The sequence below is a fragment of the Notothenia coriiceps genome, unplaced genomic scaffold, assembly GCF_000735185.1.
Source record: "Notothenia coriiceps isolate Sejong01 unplaced genomic scaffold, NC01 NC01_scaffold00000339, whole genome shotgun sequence".
NCBI classification, from domain to species: Eukaryota; Metazoa; Chordata; class Actinopteri; order Perciformes; family Nototheniidae; genus Notothenia; species Notothenia coriiceps.
Window position 1 is genome coordinate 12,865,453 of NW_011333040.1, and position 24,611 is coordinate 12,890,063.

General features: G+C 41.2%; 2 protein-coding genes across 2 annotated transcripts in view; one reads left to right on the top strand and one right to left on the bottom strand.

Annotated features, from left to right (window-relative positions):
* The window catches only part of marchf8 (membrane-associated ring finger (C3HC4) 8), a 115,150-nt gene that overhangs the window by 40,095 nt on the left and 50,444 nt on the right, over positions 1 to 24,611 (bottom strand). Inside the window, exon 2 of the mRNA XM_010777711.1 lies at positions 21,843 to 22,039. Within this exon, the coding sequence (XP_010776013.1) occupies positions 21,843 to 21,932 (90 nt within the window). The 5' untranslated portion in view covers positions 21,933 to 22,039. The remainder of the gene's footprint in view (positions 1 to 21,842; positions 22,040 to 24,611) is intronic.
* LOC104951079 (uncharacterized) overlaps positions 22,267 to 24,611 on the top strand; it is a 4,221-nt gene continuing 1,876 nt past the window's right edge. The window contains 1 exon segment of the mRNA XM_010777723.1: positions 22,267 to 22,510. Coding sequence (XP_010776025.1) covers positions 22,267 to 22,510 — 244 coding nt within the window.

Genomic DNA, 24,611 nt, shown 5'->3' on the forward strand with positions numbered 1-24,611 from the left:
AAGGGCAAAGTAACAACAACACAATCACTGACATACTGGGCCACACTACCAGCTGGCCGTCCAATAACAAACACGCCAAGGAAACATTTGAATGGAGCTATGATTCACGTAGAAGGCTTTTGAATTGGATAAAGACGCCTTCTGGTGGTCAGCGGTGCTGGCTATGAAGGGAAGATAAAAACAAATACCCATGATGAGTTAATTGCAGCCTTTGAATTGTCTAAAACATTTTGGACACACTGAAACATGTAAACATCCCCTGGCTTGTCACATACAGTATGAATATAGGCATGTGAAGAATCCCCTAAGCTCCTTATGACTAAATTCAACCTGTGTACTATTTTACCACATATTACACATGGTACCATTGGATTATTGTAGAGGATGCTTACAAGTTTTTTGTTTATTTTGTATATTTGTTAATGTAACTCTCTGTCCTTCAGGAATAATGTAAGAAGTTATTTGAATGTTTGACACCTGATCCTAAGGCAGTGTAACTTGCTGTTCTCTACCTACACAATTAGGACAGATCAGGTCATTTCCATTGGATGATGAGTTGAGCAGCACTTTACTTCCATTGAGTAACAGCACCTAAACGGCTTTGGCCTCTAAATACAGTCTTACAGCTGGACCATTGACCCGGCATGCAGACTTTGGTCAGCTAACACAACAAGGAACTTTTACGTTTTTTACTGCATTATGAGTAATTTACATCTTAAGGATGTTGTTTTAAAAATGTATCCGTACTTTTATTTTACCTATGTTTGCAATAGAAAACAGTTATATTGCATTATTACTACTTTTCCTTCAGTAAGGATCGGAACTGGGGTCTTCTTCTATGCCAATAAAGATTCCCAATGTGATATATATGTTAATTATTTCCCCAAATTTAAAATACCATATTTAGTATGCCACATACAGGACATTCCTTTATGTAACGACTTATGGATTTAACTGTTTCATGTAGATCAGCTTTATCTGACCAATAACTAATCGGTTAATCAGAATAAGTATCTAAAGCATTACAAATCCAGACGATCTGGGCTTCTCAACTTTAAAGAAACCTTTTTGCACGAGGCAAAACCCTCCACTGAAACTCTTAATTCCTCTTAAGTAAAACGAGAGCTGGTACAAACCCTGGCAGTTTGTGGTTGTAAGTGAACCGTGTGAAATTGGACCCAGATAAGCGATGAAGCAACAGCAGGCAACAAGAAAGTGAGAAAGCTGCCGATTTCACTCAGTGAGGAGGTTTGTATAACTATAGCTCCTGATTTCTATTCAGAATGACATAAAAGGGTATCTAATTTACAGAACGACATAACAATGTCTCAGATTGTGGCACTTTAGCAGAGCAGCAGAAAGAAGAAAGGATTGTTAAGCCAAGGTGAGAATATGCGTAAGTGCAAATGATTCAAGTGTATCTTTCCTTTGGCTCAGCAGGCCAACAGCCCGTCACGTTAACAATACATAATGAGCTGCTGAGGTTTCAGCACAGGTTGACAGCCCCAATACACGGCTCTCTAGTATAAAGCTGGGTGGGTAGAGACCAGCGGGTGAACTAATTACAGCCCCTGCAAGAAAATATCTACCACAGCTGATGGTTAGAAGCATGATGGAGTTTTAGGGAAGAAAAGCCAATGCATACAAATTCAAAGCCCACAGAAGAGAGGTGATGACATATTGGAGAGATGGATGGAGGGTTGAAGACAGAAATGTGAGGCAAAGTGGGACAGAAAAGATAAGGAAAGAAAGAGAAAACTCTGATTTCCACTAAGGGAGAAACATTTCAGATATCCCACTGAGCGTGAAATTGAGCTGTAATAGCCTTTTCCGTTCATATTCAAATACACTCATGCATACAGATAAGTACAACAGTCAGCTTTTCTGCCTGCTGCACGTTTCAATCAAATCTACCTCAAATAAGGGAATGAGAAAAGAGATGAAAAAGAAGGAGAGAGAGAGAGAGAGAGAGAGGTGTGAGAAAAATCAAAGATAAACTCTTCAGGAAAAAAAATCTTCCTTGTTTTAATATTCTGTAAAATGTTGAATAACTATCCTTTGCTACTTATCTGCTGTAACCGTATGAAACGCTTTGATCTGGAGCTTTGCTTTTCATTTACATATCTCTGTGTAATGCGTCAGAGGATGGTTTTTAAGCCTTGTGTATTCATGGTACATAATCTTCAGACTAAAATACACACGCACAAACATTAGGTGGGCCGTCACTGCCGCAGCACCACCGCCACACAATGCCCCCAATGCCCCCAATTCACTGTCCCAAAACAACAAGGGGCAGACTGTGGCATCTTTATTGATTTGTGGGCTCTCTTCACTACCCGCTGTTCTCTTGCACAATCTCTCACCATCTCTGCAAATCTGACAGCCAATAGCACATCTATCTTGACCTGTGAACGCTGATGGAGATTTGTTGGATGGGGCTGTGAGCACCTGACTGTGAGGTGGAAACAAAGTGAACTCTTTTCAGGAGCCTCACTTTGACAGGCTATTACTGGCCAGGCTGCAAGGCTGGCGACAAAACTGTAGAGAGCAGCAGTACATGCATCAGAGTTCAACAGACACAATTCAGACATTCACACTGGTGGAGAAACATCTACTAATTCCCCAAGGAACAGTTTAAATAAATTACTCATTGTACAAAATAAAAGTGTAGGAGTTTAATAATACTGCTCACACAAGGCACAACAATTATTTGTGATTTTGCAACTACAACTAATTCTGAAGTCCGGGGAGATAATGGTGTGATCAAAGAGTAACTTTGAAGATGTATAAACTACAACTTCAAGCACCTGGTGAAAAAAATTAACTATATTTTGGTAACCGTTTAATAAAGCCCTGAGAGGCGAGTTAGAAAAATCATTCTGGAGATCCATTTTATACGTTTTACCTTAATTGTTTTCTCTCCTGTGTTTATGACTTATGACTTAATTCTTGTTAAAATCGTTTTTTGTGATGTTGTTGTAAAACATATGTTGGCCACAAGACACTGGACCAAACCATTGCCCCGTGATCTAAATACCAAAATCATTACACTTTTTTCAAAATGTACTTAAGTCATAAACAAAGGAGAGAAAACAGTCTACATCAGATTGAATGATTAACCAGAAGCTTAGATTTTCATAGTCATCAATTGCATACATTTTACTTTCACTTTAAAAAAACTACAGGTAGATAGATATCATGGATTGTCACCCCTCAAACTCACAAAGGTAAACACAGTTTATCGGCCCGCATGTTACAAACTGGGCTGTTAAGTCTTAAAGTTGGGTGGTATTCAATCAAATTATTTCAATTCAATACAAAGGAACAATTTGTTTCCCTATAGGATGTTTTACATGGACTGGCCCCCCCTCCCCCTCCCTTAGGGGAATTCATCCACAAAAAACACACTGGACGCTGCACTTGGTCAGAAACCAGAGCAGACTGTGAGGTCCACCGTAGACGGACCACTTTCGGTCAAAATGTTCTATCAATTAAGGGCAGCTCATTCTGGAATAGCCTCCCAACTGAGATACGGGATTGTCCCACTTTGAACAGTTTTAAAGGTCAACTCAAAGAATGGTTGAGAAACAAACAGACGTGTAATCACCGCTAAATGACCTTTAACACAGGGGTATCTCCTCTCGCACTTTATGTAGCTCTTTTATATTCTCTTGCACTTTACATGTCATTGCTGCTACATTGTACTGCCGTGTGGTTAATGCTTGTATATGCTGCTCATGCTCTTTCTGCATGTATTTATCTTTGCTATGTATATAAATGTCATGTTCTTAAATGTTCTCTGTGAGGGACTATGGATGGAAATGAGCTCAAAGCTAAAAATCCGGCATGTTCACGTTTTAAAGCATTATTTGTTTTAAATGGTCACCAATGTTCCCTCTTCAAATAAACGATTAAATAAAGGAAACATTAGGATGATTATTAGAAGTAAATGTTCTCATTCAGACTTGGGTAGACTGTCTAGAAATACAGTAGTTAAGGTCAGAATAATTCACAGTACTCTGAATGTTCAAAGACGAGGAGTTTAAACCTCTTACCTCCTGGTTGTCTTAAAAGGAAAAAGTCTGAGCTGCCTCTTACGTCAGGCATGGTTAATTTAATTCAACTGCAGTCCAATCCGTCTACTCTGACAAAAATATGAACACAGTGTTCTTTTCAGAGAACGCAATCTGTAAACGTCAGTGGTGATGCGAGGTCTTTTCACAGCCTCCTAGTGTTTTCCTCGCTGCAGTCTTCAGTTGGAGTGAAAAGGCTCTCTATCACTAATGAGTGAATCACTGTAATAGCATGGAGCAGAACACACTGTACTTAAAGTAATGTGTTGATAGACAAGGGCATCAGAGCAGCAGTTGGAGTGCAGTGCGATTTGATTTAACTCTAATATCTCAAAAAGACAATATGTATTTAAATGTCCAATTGAAAGGTCCAAAGTGTGAGACAAGCTTGAGCCAGAACACACACACACACACACACACACACACACACACACACACACACACACACACACACACACACACACACACACACACACACACACACACACACACACACACACACACACACTAACCTTTTTAATTAGATAAGTATTTCACCAGTGCATTAGGTATAAGTTTATGAAGACAACAGCGGAAACTGGCGATAGACTAAATCCTGTGTTGCACTCTCAGCACGGCAGATCGATTAATCCTAAAGGCTTCTCGAGTTGCAGCAGAGTGTTAAAAGGTATAACGAAGATCTCTCTCCCTTAATGAAAGCCCCACGGTATGCATGTGAGTTTGACGAGTCGAGTCATCAAAAGCTATTGAGATGCAGACAGCGGCACAGAGGCGAGAAGGCAGAGGTTATTGTGCTTTCAACTCTCGACCCGGCTGAACTGATGTCTCCGGAATCAGACAATGAGTCTGACCGTGGGTTAGATGAACAGAAGTGGCTGAAAGAAACAGCACAGATATTCAGGATTACGACTGAACCGACCACAAATGTACAAGTTTCACCACGTTCTTTTCACTGACAGAGGAGAGTTAATTATAGCATGTGTGCATTCTTTGAAGTAAAATCTATGTGGTCTGGCTTTAGCTCCGTCTCCTATAAACATCAGCAGCCTGATGAGGGTAATTACGATTGCTATCATGTCTTTCTCTAAAAAGAAGGTTGAAAAAAAAACAGATTTCAAGGCACTGGATTTATTTACCCAGACTTTTCAGCCTTTGCAAGAAAGAAGGGCGGATACATTTTCAAAGCTTGTGTGAAAATGATTGAAAAACTCCATCCAGCCATCTCTTCAAACGTCTTAACATCTATCATCTGGGCTGAACTTTTTCTTTGAATGTGCATCACTGCAGAAATGACCTCAGTATATGTGGGTATACAAAAAAACAACCTAATGCATCCCCCTTCTCTTCCACCCCCCCCACTGGCTCTCTTTTGGCCCCTGTTCACTAGCTATGACATCATCGTTCATCGCCTGCTGTTACACAGATGGCGCCCTATTACTGACCCCTGACAGGTGGAGCAGTCTGCATTGCAAATATACGGATAACGGTATTATAAATATATTTAGTATATAAAAAAAAAGCCTCTTCAACCACTGCTTCACTTTAACCTTTCTTGCCCCTTAATAAAAGATCTGATCAGGATTTCAGGCTTGTAAGACGCTCCCCTGCAGCATTCGAATCCTCAGCGGGGGGCTTCTGGCAAACAAACATGCCTGGGGTTAGAAAGCTACCGATCGCACATATAAACTAGCCCTGCTTTCCCCCACAGCAACAACAGGTGCAAATAACCTTGGTGAAAAATCGTAGTTATTAGACGGAGTGGAGACACAGCGGCGAAATAATGGCATGCAGTTGAACTCCTTTACCTCTGATGTAGCTGAACATACACACAAGCGTGCAACTCTTCACACAAAAGCAAACAACACAAAGAGGAAGTATTAACAATTCCTCCATGTCCTACCATCAGAGGACAGCATCCTCCTTTGCCGATGTACACTAAAGAGAAACTCTTCAGACACTTTCATTTCTTTACAACTCAGGTTCTTTGTAGCTTTTTAAGATGTCTACATTATATAAGGGTTGAAACTCTACTCACTCCTCCACACTACAGCTACCTGAGGCGAGTAACCTTAGATTTACACACCGTCTTCCTGCACCGATGATGAAGGATGAATCTGTCCCCCACCCACCTACTCCAATCATCATTTTAAGGAGTAGCATCATTTGGCTCTCCGATAAATATGGCTTATAGGAGAAGCAGTGAATTTGCATTTAAAGGCTATTTGTCTTACATGCCTCATGTCTGTAATTCACTGAAAGGCTCATTTGCATTTTGAATGCCTGAAAATGTTTAAAAGCTCAGAAGGGAAAATAAGGGTACTACGATATTTTCAATTATAGTGCTCTTGTGCTTGCAAAGGCAAAAATAATAGATGGATTTAAGTAAGTAAAAAAAACACACATCTCTCTTGAGGCTGCACCACAAACATCACCCGTCACACTGGCCTGGAGGCAGGTTGCAAGCTAGTTTAAAACAACAACAGAGATTACATAACTCTGAGTTATGTGGTGCACTCAAAGTTCCTGGTTCGAATCCACTGGTGAGACACCCTGAGCTCAGAAACACTTTTTGCTCTAATGCCCCCTGCTGACCTGGTCCTGCACATACCCTCGACTTCAAAACCAAACCATAACACTTTTATTACAGTCAAAGCGGGCCAGAGGAGCCAGGCTATCACTTTATATATGGTTCAAATATTTCCACTAAGAATGTTCTACATATTTATGAAAAGTTCCCTAAAAAGGAAGTTTTTAATCTGGTAAGGAGGACGGAGGAAATAGACACACAGGTCTGAGACCGAAATGCTCTCACAATATCAGATTATTTGTCACTATACAATGGTTGAGGATGTGAGAATTCACAATAATGATATTATTGCGTTATCTTTTTAAATGTAGAAAGATAATCACTATTATTGCCATTAATCAAATGTATTTATTATTTGTTATTGTGCTTGTTGTGTCTTTTTTGTGTGTGTAGGGAGGTGGAGGGAGTCTTTAACAAAGACTGTACAAACGCTTACAAAAAGTAAGATACATGCATTTCTACACAATATTATCATGTGTTATATTAAGGTGATGTCTATATTTCATTTATTGAACATTCAAATTATTCAACTAAAATTATTCCTGAATTAAATAGTTATTTGCAGAAATACAAGTTGGAAATGTTCAGGAATTTACCAAAATAGAAGCAGCACATTTAACAGTGAAATACAATGATTAATGCAATATTATTCAGGTTTTTCTACATCAGTTCTGCATTGAAGGTTTCTGCTGACTCATGCTGACTTCTTTAAAAGATATGAGATGTGACTCATAGTAACCTCACCTCACCAACAATCTCCATTCTGTCTACACTACGTCAAATTAATTCTCCTCTAAACTAAAGGTTAATGGAGCCGTTCACATTCTTGAAAATTGTCACCCCAGCTGTGTGGCAACACGCTGATGGTTTCACATGCGATTTTGCTCATTCCTCCTACACATGTGTGCTCCATCTCTTCCTGTGCATATGGCTGCAGCTCTTAAGGTGGTGTAGTAAGGATCTTTTCGTAGCCACATGACCCAGCTGTGGGGAATGAGGCGGTTAGGCTGCAGAAAGCTGCTGGGACTTGATTTCAGATCATTTTCCCGACACTATAAAATGAAAATAACGGCCTGAAACAAAACGAAGCCGGATTCAAACCCAATTTTCTTTTGTTTTAATCCTCTCAAACCCCCCTCTGTACCCCTAAAGTATTGTTTCAGCCGTTACAGCAACGTCACACTTCAAAGATTCTGTACTGCATGACCACTGCTGCTCACATGAAGGAGAGGTGAGCGTAGAGCCGAGGCTTACATGCGGAACTAAATGAGCCGACTCCCCGGGAGATATAGGTTGTGTCTGTGAAAGAAAACTGCACAGCATATCAAACCGTAACTATTAGGCTTCACATTCTCCAAAAATGATCCACTTCACCTCAGGTGAGAAGGAGAGAGATAGTGAAAGAATGCAGACTGCATTTTACAGTCGCTCCTTTGAAGTGATAAGCATGCAGCATCGCTCCCAGCTGGTCCAAACTGCAAACTTTACTTTGTGTTTGACGCTAAGTTGCTGGGGTGCCAGTCAATGGAATAGTCCGAGTCTGGTCAAACCATACAAAGGGTACATGTATTAAATAGTAAGCATACCTCACATGAACCCTTTTAAATATCGCAATATGTCTCATTTCAAAGCTTAGTCGTGCTACAACTTTATCGATCTCCCACTACTGCCAACAAACATATCCGGCTATTCCCAATCCTCCTACATCTACATTCCATTTTCATCCATCTCTCAATTTACTTAGACCTCGTTCCAATCACCACCCAAATCTCACTCCACTATGTCAACCTTTGTCTGGTCATCTCTCTGTCTGTGTGCTGACATCTTTAAACAAACATCATCGTAAAGAGCGGTGTTTCCACATGAAATGGGACTGAAATCAGCTCTCAGAGGGGGAGCAGATGGTGATATTTTCCTGATGACATCTTTTGGCTTTTTACAGCAATTCTGCACCACTTGTTCCATCCCTCCCTCTTTCAAACACACTCAGGGCCTTACAAAAATGTCAACAACCTTTCCTTAAAAATGTAGAGAACCTTGTAAACAGCATGCCTTTTTTTCTGGGCCCGGAGTCAACAGTGTTGAAGTATGAAGTTGCTTCCAATAAACACACACAGTAATTACTTGTAACGGTACCTAAACTGACTGGGGGCTGCTCTGCTCTTAGCTAAAAACAAACTCATTAATCAGTAAAGATAACTAATTAGTGATTATATATTTATTCCACTTAGATAAGCATGCTTGTATTACACATTTAAGAGATGTACAGTAGGTATCTATGTAGAATTTGTGAGAGATTGCAGGGAGCAAAGACATCAACCGGCTAATAATTAAGATATCAAATGTCCTCAGGAAAAGTGCGAAAACACACAATCTGCCTGGGAGAGGGACAGAGGTCTATATGTGTATCGTAACCAGTCGGAGTCCTCAGAGTGGACAACAGGAGTAACACATCAGATCCTCTTCCACCAGCCACTAATGCACCATTGTCCTCTGTCAGTTCAGTATCATCACTTATCTTTGTCCTTCAGAGAGTAGCAGTTTCAGCTTTCAATCATTTCTTTCGTCTCCTTGTATGTTTGTGTGGATTGCACACAGTTACCACAGTGAGCATGCAGGTTTGTTGCCAACCCAAGAGAATAATCCATTCCCTTGCCCAGATCTGCACACTTCCTGGAGAGGGTTTGCTACCTTAAACACAGCAGACTCTATTCAGCATCAACCACTGAGGGTGACTGTCTACTCCAGCAGATCACACGTACAAACCATTTATAAAAATAAAATAAAAAAGCAACACCCAGACAAGTCTTGAATGTGCATGTGCACTTAGCAGGCGGCAGTTTGCCAACACTATGAGCTGTTACGATTGACTGCATGCTTTAAAGATATTGCTCAACATACGCTGCTTTGAAAGTTTCATGATGTGACAGCAGCGTCAGAACCAATAGATGAATGTGTCCTCTCACATAAACACATTGAAACACTTCTGATTCTCCAAAAAGCTGAGCATCTGCTGCGACCCTGGCCTCCACTTGTTTGGGGGACAAGGCTGAAACGAACAATGGGCGCATCTGCAAGTGTGTGCAAAGAATACTCAAATATTTCTGTTAGTTTAAGAAGCGTGTTTGCTTCTCAGTGTGTCTGCCAAAAAGAAGCAATTCATTCAATTTAGTTTGTTAGCCTTAAACTAGATTCAGAGAAGCGGTATGTTGTCCTTGTGGAAAGAGAGAGACAAAAAGAGCGGGGGTTTAGGGAGCAGCTCTAAAGTCCTTGGAGGTTGTTTTTGCATGGTGATGACTCATTCTCTCTGCCTGCTTGTCCCCCATGCTCCTCTTGTTTCAGTGGCCTGAGCATTTTATTGTTCACTTATATAGCACAACCATAATCTAGGAGAAAGCCTGAGAGGAGCAACAGCCCTGCAAGAGAAGGAAAAATGGTCTTTGTGCAGGCAAGCATTCAAAAGACAGAGCACGATTACTTCCACCCATGGCGAGTGACCTAAGGTAGCGTTTAATAAAGTAGCCACCAGCCTTCTAAGGCATGTTTGGAAAGTGCCATGGGTTCAAATAAACACATCAATCAAAAATGATTAAGCACCAACAGCAAGTACCCAAAGCTTCGGCTCTTACACAGAGAACACATTTCTCTGCATCAGGTTGACCTTGCTAAAAGTCTTGTAATTATGAGACTGTTTAGATGGTGGATGCCACCGGCCCTCGGGGACACCACTCCCTGAGAAGTCATTGATGGAGCAAAGTGGGAAAGCACAGCGCTCCTGGCACATAAACAGTTTGACAGCTCTGACAGAATGCTGAGGCATGTTGGAGTGAACGGCAGACTACTTCTCCACAATCTGCCTCCGCTGCTTCAGTCTTGCCAATACTACTCTTATAGGTCCTTGCTCTGTTTCTACGGCAACAACATGCTCCTGTCTCGCTCCCACTTCCTTCGAGTTGTTTACAACTCGGCGTAATTGTGCTCTCGTTCACCTTATCTTTTTATTCTCTCACCTGGGCCCTCTATCAGTGCTTGTTCAGCGCTCTACCTGGACTCAGTCCTTGGTAGACGGAGGTACAGTAAATGTCTCTGAACGCTACAGAGGAGACCAGGTACTAGTGCCTTCATGCAGCTGCACCATCCACAGGCTAAGGAGGGATAAGATAAGCACTGTGAACACAATTTCATGGGTTGAATAGTGGCTTATGACCCGTGACATATGGCATCATGACTCTAGCTACCCATTATCTTTATCACTTACGCTTTTGTCTTCAATTGGTCCAGTGGGTGCAATAATGGCAAAATTCACTTCCCAGGGTCAAGACGATTTGTCTCAAACTGTACCTGCAGTAGCAAGTCATTTGCATAAAAACCTCTTAACGATGTGCTCTTTTTGTGTATAATGTCTAAGAGTACAGCTCTAAAGAGTAAAGAGATATCTTTTCTTTCCAAACAAGCCTCAGAAGAGGAATGTTTGTTGAGAGTTGCTTCAGGCTTCAAGGTGCAGACAAACATCTGGTGTTCTACTCTGCCTTCAGGAGCTCTTTGTGAACGCTGTCTTTCTTCTTTCTTTTCAAGATAACAAGGACAGATTCTCTTTCTGCTGAAAAGCATAGTAGGGAACACATAGGAGGTTTGTCCATTGGTTAAATGTGTGTAGTATACAGTGGGTTCACCTTTCATTTGGAAACAAAACTGATTCATTTCTACTGACATTTAGTTTCAAATAAATACAGATTGAGATCACCGCAGCAGGGGCAACAAATATCCCTGACTGACATCAATGGGAATGGGCATTTTTCTCAACAGATTAAAGTTGTAAATTATGTATTTCTTTACACATAATGTGCATGCAGGCGATTATAGTTCCCACTGCTAATCCAGATCATGTTATATCTGCCAATACCATGTTCTTATTTGGTATCACTTTTTACATCACACAGCGGCACACGGCACAGTTAAAACGAGGGGAAAAAATTCTCCACTTATTGAGGATTCAATTTCCTTAAACACCTAATCATTTAAAATGTCATAGTTGTACTAATATGAATATGTACTTCTTTCTTTTATTGTTTTCCTTCCTGTGATGTTTGCCAAAGGAAGAAATAGAGCAGTGTTTTATCCCAGTGACCTGTGAAAGCTTAATGCTGTCTTTGTTTCTCTGTTGTTAGGTACCTTTTCATATTGGTTGTGTAAATATTACAAGTGGCTGTGGACTGCTTTCATTTTTAATCGTAAAAAAGCTCACACAGATGTAAGCTGCAGCTTTACTTTTGAAAACCTGAGCTACTGAAACAATCCCTGAATAATGTCTACATACAGTATGACAGTATGTGGCAGCCTACAGAGAAACGCTCAAGTGTGATTAATTACTAACAAGAGGAGATTTCCACTGGCTACATTTAACAGACATCTTTAAATCAAATATGTCCAAGTGAGGTGTTATTTATGTTGCTCAGAATGATTTAGGGCATGCTAATTATAGTCTCTATTCTTTGGCAACAACCACAGTAAATCAGTCGTACTTTGTTCCATCCTGAAAAAAGAAATCCTTGCAACCTACATTTGAAAGTAATGACTGTTTATTTCACCATGTTATTTAGGTCGCACAGTACAGCGGTGCACTGTGAATCAAGTCCTGGGCTGCAGTCGAATAGTCCATTTAGCTTAGGAACCTTGACAAACTTTCCTAACCGAGTGAAATGACCCGGCCGGAAGTCCCTCAGTGGCAGCCATGATAAGTGCCGTTCGAATTCTCTATGATAGGAAAGGAGGTTTCAAACTTCCTTTATAACGTCCTTTAGCTTAGGAACCACTGGACCTCCCTCACCGAAAGGAGAGGAGAAAATGCTGCCCCACAATGCCTTGCAGCCGCAGCATTTGCCATCACACAACAGTCAGCCGTTCACGGAAACAACCGATTATGACCGAGAAATTATATCATGAAAGTTACGGTGCTTATTAAGCATTTTAAAACGTATGTGGTAAGTTGCCAAAGTTCATCAGTATTATAATCAAAAAGAGAAATATGAACGTTAGTTTTTACTGAAATGATCAAATAAAGTCAACATTTCACAGAGCTGTGTGGGGTTTGTTCAACTTTTAAAATATGATTGAGTGGTGATATACACAGTGATAGATGTTAAGGACTAACGTTTATAATAAATAGCCTACATTTGTATTTATTTTAAGATCTTTTCATAGTTCATCATATTGGGATCATTTGTATTAATGTGGACCGGAGGGAGAGGGTGACTAGCATAAGTTTCACTTTCCTTTTTTATTTCAATTCAAGCTTTGGTCATGTAGAATATGTTTCTCTGTTGTCCAAGTTCATAAAGCATAAAACAACAGCATCAGAGCACGGTGCAGAGTCTCTAGATGAGTTTACAGTAGTCCCTCGTTCCATGTTGTAGTCCGCTGTATAGAAAACTGTAGTTTCCATAGTTTCCCCACAGCAGCAGGCGCACATTTATGACGTCCGCTGGCGCATCATAAACACGTTGGATAGTGAAAGTGCAGTCGGATTCTCTAAAGTAGTCTCTTCTCCTAAGTCCTTTTGAATTCTCCTATCCACTATCCCTTAACCCCATGACGTTTCACTCAGAGGTCAATACGACGATAGGGTTAGAATTTAGGAGCTGATTTTTGGATTATCCGACTGCAGCCCTGGTCCTACACAAACAAGGATATAGGACAGAAACAGCTTTTTACAGCTTGAATCTCATTTGAATAGATTGGCCCATTCTCCCTATAGCCAATAATATCATCATACTCATCACACTAATTGTTGTTATCAGGAGACATCATCAGAAATAAGTCAGGTTAGCCAAATTGAAAATAATTGCCTTCAATCAACCAACTATGTGCTTTAACTTTGACCTGCCCTTCTTGCTGTTGCATTTTAAGTCAATTTTGCTGTGCGATAAGAAATATATCAAGCATTGTAGGATGTTATAATTGTACCACCTGTTTCTTGCCCGTCAGTCAAAGATGTTACTGTTTCCCAAAACTAAAGGCAAGGCAAGTTTATTTATATAGGATCTATTGTATGCATTTTGCCATCATAACCAATAGAAATGGTGTAACTCTTACTACTCTATTCATCTATTACAGAATATGGCCAGAGAAGAACTATGGGCATGACTTAATTATGGACAAAGTCCTACCTGATAATGGCCCTAGATGAAAAGTCAATTGGTCAACAAAGTCACTAGGATTAATAGACCGAAGTTGAGATATCTAGAGGCAAACTGGATGCCTAAAAGGATTGTCCTCATACACAGAAAAGGTATTTTCACAACAGAAGAATACACTAGAACAGATGGCTAGGGGTGATGAGCCCACTATGCGGTTCATAAGTCATGGTAGCAGGATTACAGAATAAGCTGCCATAGCATTTTATAGGGACAAGTTAAAGTCTGCAATTAAGTTAACATCTGCAGCCATTAGGCATCGGCTTCCGCAGACAGCCAGACAGCAACAAGGAGTTCACAGTGTGGTCACACCAGAGAATCCATAGGCGGAGAGATTAACAGCGCTAATCTTCCACTGGATAACGCCACGAGAGGACGATGGAGGAGGATGAAAAATAAGAGGAGGTGGGAGGATGCAGAGGAGGAGAAGTTGGAGAAAAACAGCAAGAGAGACAGGGACAGGAAAAAAACAAGATGCAGTCTCTGTCCTCTGACAATTGTGAATCTCATTATCATATTTGACTGGAAAGCATGCGACTTCCCATCTTTCACTTAAAGCACAAGAGGCTTATTATGTGCCTGTGTTCTCGCCACATACTGGCCACGACAATGGTGTATGACAGAGCTATGAGTCCTATTATAGACTCATTATACAGCTGAGTGTACAGCTGCATATGAATAGCATAAATCAGGCAGCCATTGTGCGTCAGACTCCACAGACCCAGACGACAGGCTGCGGCAAGGAAACATCTGCAGTGTCTTCTCAGGAAGATGAATAAGAGGATGCTAGTGGCTGAATGTTTGGGGCCATGTGAGTCACAGGAGTCATGTCAGGGGCAATTAAACGGTGTCCTCAGTCAGCCCGCAGAGACACCTTCCTGTAAACAGAAGTGCGACAGAAGCACTCTGAATTGAGAGACTGAGGCAGCAGGACGGCACATGCAGCCTTTCCTGTGGTGATTTAATTTCTCCCTTCTGGAAATAACTTCATTAATTACTGTAAGGGAAACTTCTGTAGCAATGGAGAGTCAGGACTCAGAGAGACACGAGGAGAATTGGAGCTTTGATGTCAAACACTGATGGTTTATTACGAGTATCGGCCGGAGAATTCACATCACAAGTCACAGCAGCCAGAGGTTCTGACTGCACGGGAGGGTTGCCACATCAATTCTGAAGAGCCTCTCTCTCGATAGACCTTTTAACTAGTTTACAGAGAGTAATCAACATATTTGAGATAGCCTAAACATCTGGGCGCACTGAATCATTTGTCAGACCCTTAATGGCCTCGAAGGTTACACACCTTGGTGTCCAGAAACACAAAGAAGGAAGTGTTCCACTGTAAACCATAAACCACTTGTGGCCGAGAGTTGACCGGTCATAAACTGGGAACAGCCCATCTCCTTAAGGGAGATAACAGTCAGGGTTGGTCATAAATGTCAAAGGGCAAAAAGGTTAGATAGTAAAGACAGAATTATTAGGAGAATTATTCCCTAACAATTACAACAACAAAAAAATTTTGTGTTCATCTCCATCCATCTCCGGTTATCTGCTGGCTCTTCACTGACATCTATAATTGTAGAAATGCAACTTGGTAGCCGTGTATAAAAATGAAATAGGTTTCTTTAAATTCATTCTGGAGAAATTGGTGGCTTTCACAGCTGAGAGCACAGCTATCATGCTATGTTTGAATAATATAGTGTAGGACCATACCTATATAAGGCATATTTATACTTTTTATTTTTCCAAATACCAAACAGATCATGCATTTTAGCCATTCCTGATTTCGCTCAATTTAACACTGTCTTTGCATGGGCTGATTCTGTGAGAACAGCACCATCTACAGGCCTGGCATATGTACTACAGCGTCTCCAGCGCTTTCGAACGGCAATGTCCGTGGCTGTCTCCTCCTGATTGGTGGAGTTGGCCCAATAGCCGTAGCGCCACTTCTGTGACGTCACAGAAGTGTTCAAATCTGGATCAGTCTGTATCAGATCCGTTGCAGCCCCTTTTTAAGAGATTTGGGTATGGAGGAAAATAGAGAGGGTTGTGTTTTCTGACACTTGGTGAGTTCCCTGGAACACCGGGGACATATATTCATGTATAAAAGACGTACAAAAGTACATTTTGCATGATAGGTCACCTTTAAGGTGCACTTTCAGTTCCTGTCGTGTGTGACAGGCTGAACTAATATCTGTAGGTTAGTAGGTTAATAGCTATACATCTGTCGGATAAGGTAATAGGGCCAACATAATATGCAAATTGTGAGATTATCGTTTGAAATTATGTTTTACCTGTGAGAGCGGCTTTCCAAGTCCCCTTATTTCGCAGCAAAAGCCTTCATTTTGATCTGTGAGTGTAAGTGCTAAATATATGTGTGTGTGGGCAGAGGGTGATGGGGTTAATTACAAGACACTGTCTTCTCTGAATGTCTCTTCCTCTGCTAATAGCTGCTCTTCTGAAACTAGGAGCTGAAATCTCACACCACAGACAAAGCAAACTCTTATTCCTCTCCAACATCTATCTAAAAAACTATTAAAAAACAGAGCAGCTAAAGGGACTATTCTTATGTCCTGCTATGCCTCTGAATGTCTATTTTCTGCTGCTAAAGGTCAATTATAATCGATGTCTAAAACTTAATATAGCAAGTGTCAAGGCTTCCAAAAAAAAGTAAATAACCCTTGGAGCGATCACAGGGGATAATAAATTGAACAAGGTGAGGCAAAGTCCTTCCTTACAACAGTGAAGGCCCTCTAAGGCCCGGCCGTCTTGTCTACTCTTCCTTATTTAATTATGATTTTTAACACTTCAGCGTCAAGTGGCTCAGAGCAGCTGGCTCCTCCAGGACTGACTGACTATAACAACACCAGTGGCCGGCATTTAGGTGTGTTAATGTGTACCTGCCTGTCCTCGCATGTGTGTTTCCACAAAGAGAGGCTCAGATAGAGAGAGTCAAGAGATAGACAAAATAAAAGCAGCAGGTAAATGATCGACAGAAAATACACCATGGGTATTGACACACTGAAATTAAATTATTTAATTTAAGCTATTTTTAAGAAAAATTGTCAAACATTGAGTGCTTTGAGTTTCTCAAATAGGCTGCTTCTTTCTGTTATCACTTTAGGACTCTCTCTAACAAAATAATCAATGTGCAGATTTGACTTTGAATCAAAACAAAATCTTCAATTATAATGAAATACATCAAATCAAGTTATTTACAGCCATACTGCCCTACTACCAGTACACAGAAAAAACGATTTCTCTAACTTTCTGCACTTTTAACTCAGTTATGACTTGCATTAAATGTATATCAGCAGCTTATGACTGGATGTTTGAAGAGTATAAAGTATGGAAAGTAGGTTATTTTGCTGACACAACGTTCATACCTTTATGAAAGTGACTACCAGAATAGAGAGAATCCCATTCTGCCAAGTCTTATCTTCCCTCACCAGCTTCTGCTTTGTAGACATGCTGGGGGAACCTGTTTGGCCTCAGAACATCAACACCAGGAGGAACATGTTGTGTTTTCGTGTGAAAAATATGTGCACACAATATTTGCACGGATTGTGTGCACATATTGAATGTGTTTAACCTGAATATTAATTGGATAGACACTGGAGAATTTGTGTATTTTGTTTGTAAACACCAATATCAATAACTGAGTATTTTGTGTTTGAGTCTTCTGCAAAATTGCATCCTCTGCCTCCGATAACGAGTGACCACACCACATGCAGTTTATTCCTTATGTGAATGCCTAGTTTACCACGCCCAAAGTCTTTCTGGGTAATTATCATGGCATTTCCATTTGCTGCCCCTGGGCACAGTGTCTGGAGGGGCATTTGGACAGTTTAGATCAACAAAATGTTTGGAAAAGGTTTCAGTGCCTGAAAAACATATTTTTCAAATAATCTTATAACGTTTAAAAATATGTTTTTGAATAATGTTTTTTAAAGATTACACATTCCATTTCATTTATCTGAGGCTTTAATCCAAAGCAATTTACATGCTGGCTGTAAACAGGATACACTGCTATCCTATATATCAGCCAAAATGCTTCTACTGCAGCCAAAGAGAAGTGTCACAGTTTCAAGTGAACAAGTTATGTCACTAAAGCTTAGTTAAATCAGCAAAGACAGACACATTAAACAGTCCCTGTCTAGCCTGGGGCTTGTGTTGAAAGTCTTTGCTGTGGTGGTCAATGTTTGATGGAGTTGGGCTTTGTGGAGACCAGGATCAGTGCCCCGGAGCTCTGCGGCGGACACTGTTATTAAACCGCCAAACATCAGAGGACAGACGGGGAGTCTTCGCTGTCCTTGGACTCTGACACAAGCTTATTGAAGGACAAAGCTTCAAGCGCTCTCTGTTCTCTCATGAAAAGTACTTGTGACATCAAAAGGGCAGGGAACAAGTATGACAGTGTTCAGAAATATACTGCTAATTATAATACCAGTGCGAGCTAGGTCATGCATGTTGGTGTGAATCCATGTGTTAACGTGGAAAGTTAAAAAGGTACAGCTGCATCCACTGAGGCTCGGCTGTATTTCTCAGCTCTGCTGCATGTACAGAACTCACACGCTGCTTGTGTAAATGACTTTATTTCAAAAGTAAACAAAACGATAGCAGCTCAGTATGAATTTCCAAGATATATCACAGCATTTCGTCCTTCCCAACCTGTCAACCTGTGACAGAGATTAGTTCATTGTCAAGTCATGCCTAATCCATTCACTGCTCGTCTTATCAGAAACCCCAGACTCAAATCAATCTGACCGTGTTATTTGCCATGGCTGAGAACTGTCAGGAAACTTACATTTTCTCCAAAATAAAAACACTCTCCCAGTCTTTTGAAAAAGTTTTAAAAAATATTTCTTAGTCTATTTACCAAAATGGAGGACCCACAGTGAGCACAGAAAGTACCCACAAGCACACCTAAAGAGGATTTCAGGGAAGACAAATGGACTTGAGTGGATCTGGAGGAGGGAGGCCAGCGAGGGCCAGCAACAGTTAAAGATGTGTTGCTCTCTACAGCAGCAGATGACTAACTCTGAATTCTAAGTAGAGGAAAGTTCTGCTTTTTTTCTTGCGGCGCTAAAAGACCAGTTGTGTTGTCTCAGAGGGCCAGATGGACTGGTGCTCTGTGACTCAAATCTGGGCACGCACTCACACACCTCCAGGACTCTCGAGCTAATCAGTATTCAAAGAAAAACACTCTCTTCTCCTAAACTCGGTTTCTCCTTTATCGACTCTGCCGATGGTTCCACAGGGAGGACGGGACTCGCTGCTGTTTATCCACTTATTCCTCTGGGGGAGAAAAAGGAGGCTACGCCAGCAGGAGACAGACGGGGGAGAGCGTAGCTGAGCACAGAGATGCAGGCTTGGATCTTTACACAGTTAGCAAACATGGCGGCACGGAGACTAAAAAGCCCCCCGACATTATACAGCTTACAGTTTCTCTCTTATTTCCCAGCAGAAGGTAACCTTGCTACGACTGCTCTCACAGTTTAAACCTCTTTAATCCTGTTAACCATGCATTATACCAAAAGCTTTTTCAGCTCATATTTAACACAGGGATTTGCATGAAATGAAACCTATTGCAGCAAATGAAACAAGGGAGCCTGGGTTTACTTTCACTTCTGCAATGACAAGGCATGGTTTCAGCTTGAGATTAGGCAACAATTGAGACTTCAGAGTGGTGTGTGCGTGTGCGTGCGTGTGTGTGTGTGTGTGTGTGTGTGTGTGTGTGTGTGTGTGTGTGTGTGTGTGTAAAGTAAAAACACATAATGTCCTGGGAGGTTTAAAGTGTGTACTATGACTTCTACAGCACAGCAGGTGGAAACAGCTCCATATGCAGCATGAAGAAACCTCTTAAGAACACCTGTGCTGCTGCACTCAGCGCCCCGGATCTATTGTGCACCGATGAGGCCAAGTAGAAAGGGCGGACATATTGTCTTAGCACCTCGCTTTGTTCCACAGCTCAAAAAAAGCAACTGCACTCCGAGAGCACTTTACTGTGCCGTTTGATGCTCCTGTAGTACAAAGGAAGAGCCAGGGAAAGAAAGTAAAGATTGATGAGCTGCATTTGATTGTACACCTGACTTTCTTTGGTATTACTGGCAACTCATAATGACATCCCGATGCGAGGGGGTTTCAGAGAAAGAGAGTCGTATTTGGACTCAGAGAAAATCCAGAATTCAAGGTCAAAAGTCCTCAATTTAGAAATCTGTGATAGGTGCAGATGAACGCTTTAGATTTAGCTTAAATCCTCTCCAAGGCACATGCCTGAAAGATTACATCAGGCCCATATTTCAAACAAATATCATGTGGGAGCTTTCCTGAGTAACAAAAATAGAATACCTTTCAAAGCAGCCAATACGATGAATAAAAGTTCTCTCATGTGGTGATTTTACGCTTTCCTTTTGTAAATCTGAGGTAGAAACGATTTAAAAAACCCCACGAACAAGGTACCAAATCCTATATTTGGTCCACTAATAAACTGCTAAGCCAGATGCCCTTCAGGCGGCTTTGACAATAGAAAAGCATAACAAACTCTGACGATCCTCATTAGATGCAAAACCCCTGCTAAACCCACAGGCAGCACAGAAATAATTTATTTGTGAGAGAAACGTTGTAAAGCAGAATTTATATTGCGGTGTTAGGATTGACACCGCTGGCATGAGAAAATGAACTTCCTGATTGTTCTGTGGTGAATGACTGGAGGACAGCTGGTGTAACTTTCCCCTCCCCTTTAACGCTTGTCATTTCGAATTAAATTAGCTTTAGTCTACATCTAGTTGACATTTGTCTTAACATTTCTGCATTCATCATGTCTTAGTATTCTAGGACATGGATAAAGAAAATAGCCATTTTACACTGTCAAACCAAGTTTGAAGGCAATGAATAAAAAGGAACAGACATGATAATAATGTTTTTAAAGGCATTTGGCAGAAATGTTTTTCCGGTGGGTGTGTGAGTGACAGTAAGTAGAGCATAACTTAATGTGGCGCTGATATGACAACATTAACTCTGCCACATGAAAACAATGATAACACAAAAACTGACACAAGACCACATTTAGGTTTTGTTTGCTGGAGTAAAGACTGAGGGAATTCGTTTTCATTTGTTTTTTAAAATGGTAGCCAATCATTTTTTTCCAGAGGGATGACTTTATTAAATATATTCACACACTCATGAATAGTGTATTTTCATTATTCCTGGCAGCCATGCACACTTACAGATAATGGAGAACTTTTCAACAAGTCCTCAAAATAAATTAAACAACAAAATGCATCCTCAGTCTATTCCCTCCAGAAAAACACTGGGGGGAATAGACTGAGTGTTAATAAGCAGTTCATCATCCGAGGAAACTATGAGAGTTTGAGTGAATATCAGCAACAAATGGCTGCCAAAAAAAGTCAGCTTTTTGATGTGACAACGTAATGGTTGAGGTTTAGTTAGTTAAAGAACAAACAGGATAGGATAATGGTTTGGGTCAAAATGATTTCAATATCAAACCTTTGTAGTTCAACAATAACAGTGTGATCAATATTTACCACTCCTCATGGTGAAAGAAACAAAGCGCCCCGTCAATAGGAAAGAGAAAACAAACAGCGGTCTTCTGTGTGTGGTTCTATGTTTTGTTGAGCTTTCTCCCCCAACTCCTCCTTCTGCAGACTTTATCTCTTAATAACAATGTTACCCTACTTCCTCTTTTGCTCCAGATGAACAACACTCAGACACTTGTTTGGCCACTTTCTGAAACTACCCAGGCTCTCCTTTTACTTCATTAGACAAATCAAATCTTTCTTCTCTACTAGACTTGGTGAGGCATATGTAGAAAATATATCAAAATTGTCTGACATAAGATTGATCTGCAAGTCATTTTTCAGACTTAGGGCCAGAACCCGCCCTTGCTATTGCAGAATATCTCTGTAGGATGAAAACACTTTATAGCTTCCACCATCCTCAGATGCATGGCCTATTGAACTCTTCACAGACCTGCTTGTCCTTGTCCTTAGCCTTCCCACTGCCGGACACCCGCGATGAGGTGACATCACGGGGGATGACAGAGATTTGGTGCAGTGGCATGTTCATCCCAGCAGAGCCAGCCAGGGTCGCTCACACACACACTTCCGGTGCTGCTGCTAGAGCAAAGGGCATGATGGTCTGAACTGCGACACCTCGCCCACGCTGTCCTGCAGAGGACACGGAGAACAAACATAGGTTAGCTATGAGATAATGAAGAACACATTTAAAAGAAGACCACATACAATGGTTCACTGAGAACTACACCTGCACACACTAGTCTGTGTTGAATATGGCGTGTTTTACATGTTGTGATCATGGATATTGCCCCTCATTTCTGTTATGTGATTGTGATGTCACAAACAACCTCCTCCTCCTCTCCTCTGACTCAGGCAACATGAACATCCTCATCCTCACCGCAGCATTCGACACCATCAACCACACCATCCTGCTGTCCCTCCTCGAATCATCACTCAACATCACCGACACTGCACTCTCCTGGCTGAAATCCTACCTCACCGACAGACATCAGTTTATCAACATCAACAACTGCACCTCCTCCACTTCTCCTCTGTCCCAAGGCGTCCCCCAGGGTTCGGTGCTTGGCCCCCTCCTCTTCATCCTCTACATGCTCCCCCTTGGCAAAATCATTCGTCGCCACAACCATTTCACTGCTACACCATGACATCCAACTTTATATCTCAACAAAAACCATCACCCCCACAACACACTCCACTCTCACCAACTGTCTCTCAGAAATAAAAGCATGGATGCAAACAAACTATCTCCAACTGAACAGTGCCAAATCAGACATCATCATCGGCCCCCCATCCCGTACCAGAGCCATCCAGAATTTCAACTTCACCATTGACAGCCACACCCCCCCCCCACAACCGCTCCCGATACCACGCTTCGAAAAGCAAAGGAAAGTACTGATTTTAAGCTTTTACCTGGTATATAATTTCAAATGATGAATCATTAATAATCAGAAAGATTCACAGTGAAATTGATGTAGCTGCCTGTGTCATTGTTTTTTGTAAATTGGGTTCCTGGGAGGCTTCATTTTTGGAAATTAACAAAGTGATTCAGTTTGTACTGAGAAAAAGGATACCATGCATTGTTGGTAAGGGCAGTGCAAAAGGTGCTAAATAAAAGACAACAATGGATGCAGGGAATGTCTGCAAACAAAAGAAGGGTATTTTAACTACATCAGGCTGATGAACTTTTACTTGTGCTGACCTGCAGTTACCTGTAAGAAACTTTGAGCTATTCTCAAACCACAAAAGTCACATTTGTCTCTTGTGACTTTCTACAGGAGAGCAGGAGTTTGTCTCAGAATAGCAGGAGTGTAATGAATCACCACGGAATTCACTTTTTCAACCAAAGACATGTAGGTGCAGGTCTAAGATTTCCACAAATGAGAGAGTGATTGGTTTGCTGTCGTTCTTGGATATATTTAGACAGTTAGAGTCATTAAAGCAGTGGCAGTGTGGGGCTGTCCTTGGAAGTTACATAAGAGATTTTATATAAGGGTTGTTTTAACTTCAGTTAATGCAGCCATCTGTACTGCCACTGACAGCAATTAAGCTTTAGCTCCTTCGCACCAGCAGGCTGTGTGTCTGTCTCTGTGTGTGTGTGTGTGTGTGTGTGTGTGTGTGTGTGTGTGTGTGTGTGTGTGTGTGTGTGTGTGTGTGTGTGTGTGTGTGTGTGTGTGTGTATGCAGCCCCTTTGCCAGGCAAACCTAAGCTTCACAGTATGAAAATGACAGGATTAAGAAACTAAAAAGCAAGCAGACAGATGGGAGGTCAGTGAAATGGCATTAATCGGTAACCAGTGTTGAAGGTGGGAGGGGGGGGTTGGCTTCGAAAGGCTTTGGACTTAAAATTGCCACACGGGTCGACTTAGCCAGCACAGCCAGAGCTGCCACCTCAGTTCATGGCTGCACTGTCTCTGATCATTATTTATTAATCAAGATGGAGAGGTGATTATGCTCATATGATCTCACAAACACACACAGCCGGTGGTCATATGAGCTTCTTGTGCAACAGCTGCCAGTCCATGCTTAGTGCCAAGGAGGGGGGGGGCTCATGTTTTAATAAAGACCAACAAGAAAGCACCTCAGTTCTCATTAAATAGAATTCTCCATCAAACTGAATTGCAAGAAGGAAACTCATAGAGCGCAGACCTGAGCCAAGGCTGTTTCCATAAGAAAGAAATATTGCATATAATAAATAATAATACATTTAATTTATATAGCGCTTCTCATCTGCCAAGAAAAATCTCGAAGCGCTTATATATATATACACCATGTACTGAGGATTGGCTCTAAAACGTAGTGTGTTTTTCCTTAACTTATGCAACACCCTCCAAACAAGTTTCACGATAATTTTGCAAGACGTTTTACCATGATCCCGACAAAACACAGCAAGCGTAACCTCCTTGGCGTAAGTAATAAAAAGTCCCTGACACAGGTGTAGCGATGGAATCGGACCTGAATTTCAACAGTCACATTACAACAGTTATTAAGTCTGCATACTATCACCTGAGGAACATTATCTAGGATTAAAAAACTAATGTCACAACAGGATTTAGAAAAGCTTGTCCATGCTTTTATCTTCAGTAGACTTGACTACTGCAATAGTGTATTCACAGGGCTGACAAAAAAATCCATCTGAAAGCTGCAGCTGATTCAGAACGCTGCTGCTCGTGTCCTCACTAACATTAAAAGAGTGGATCACATCA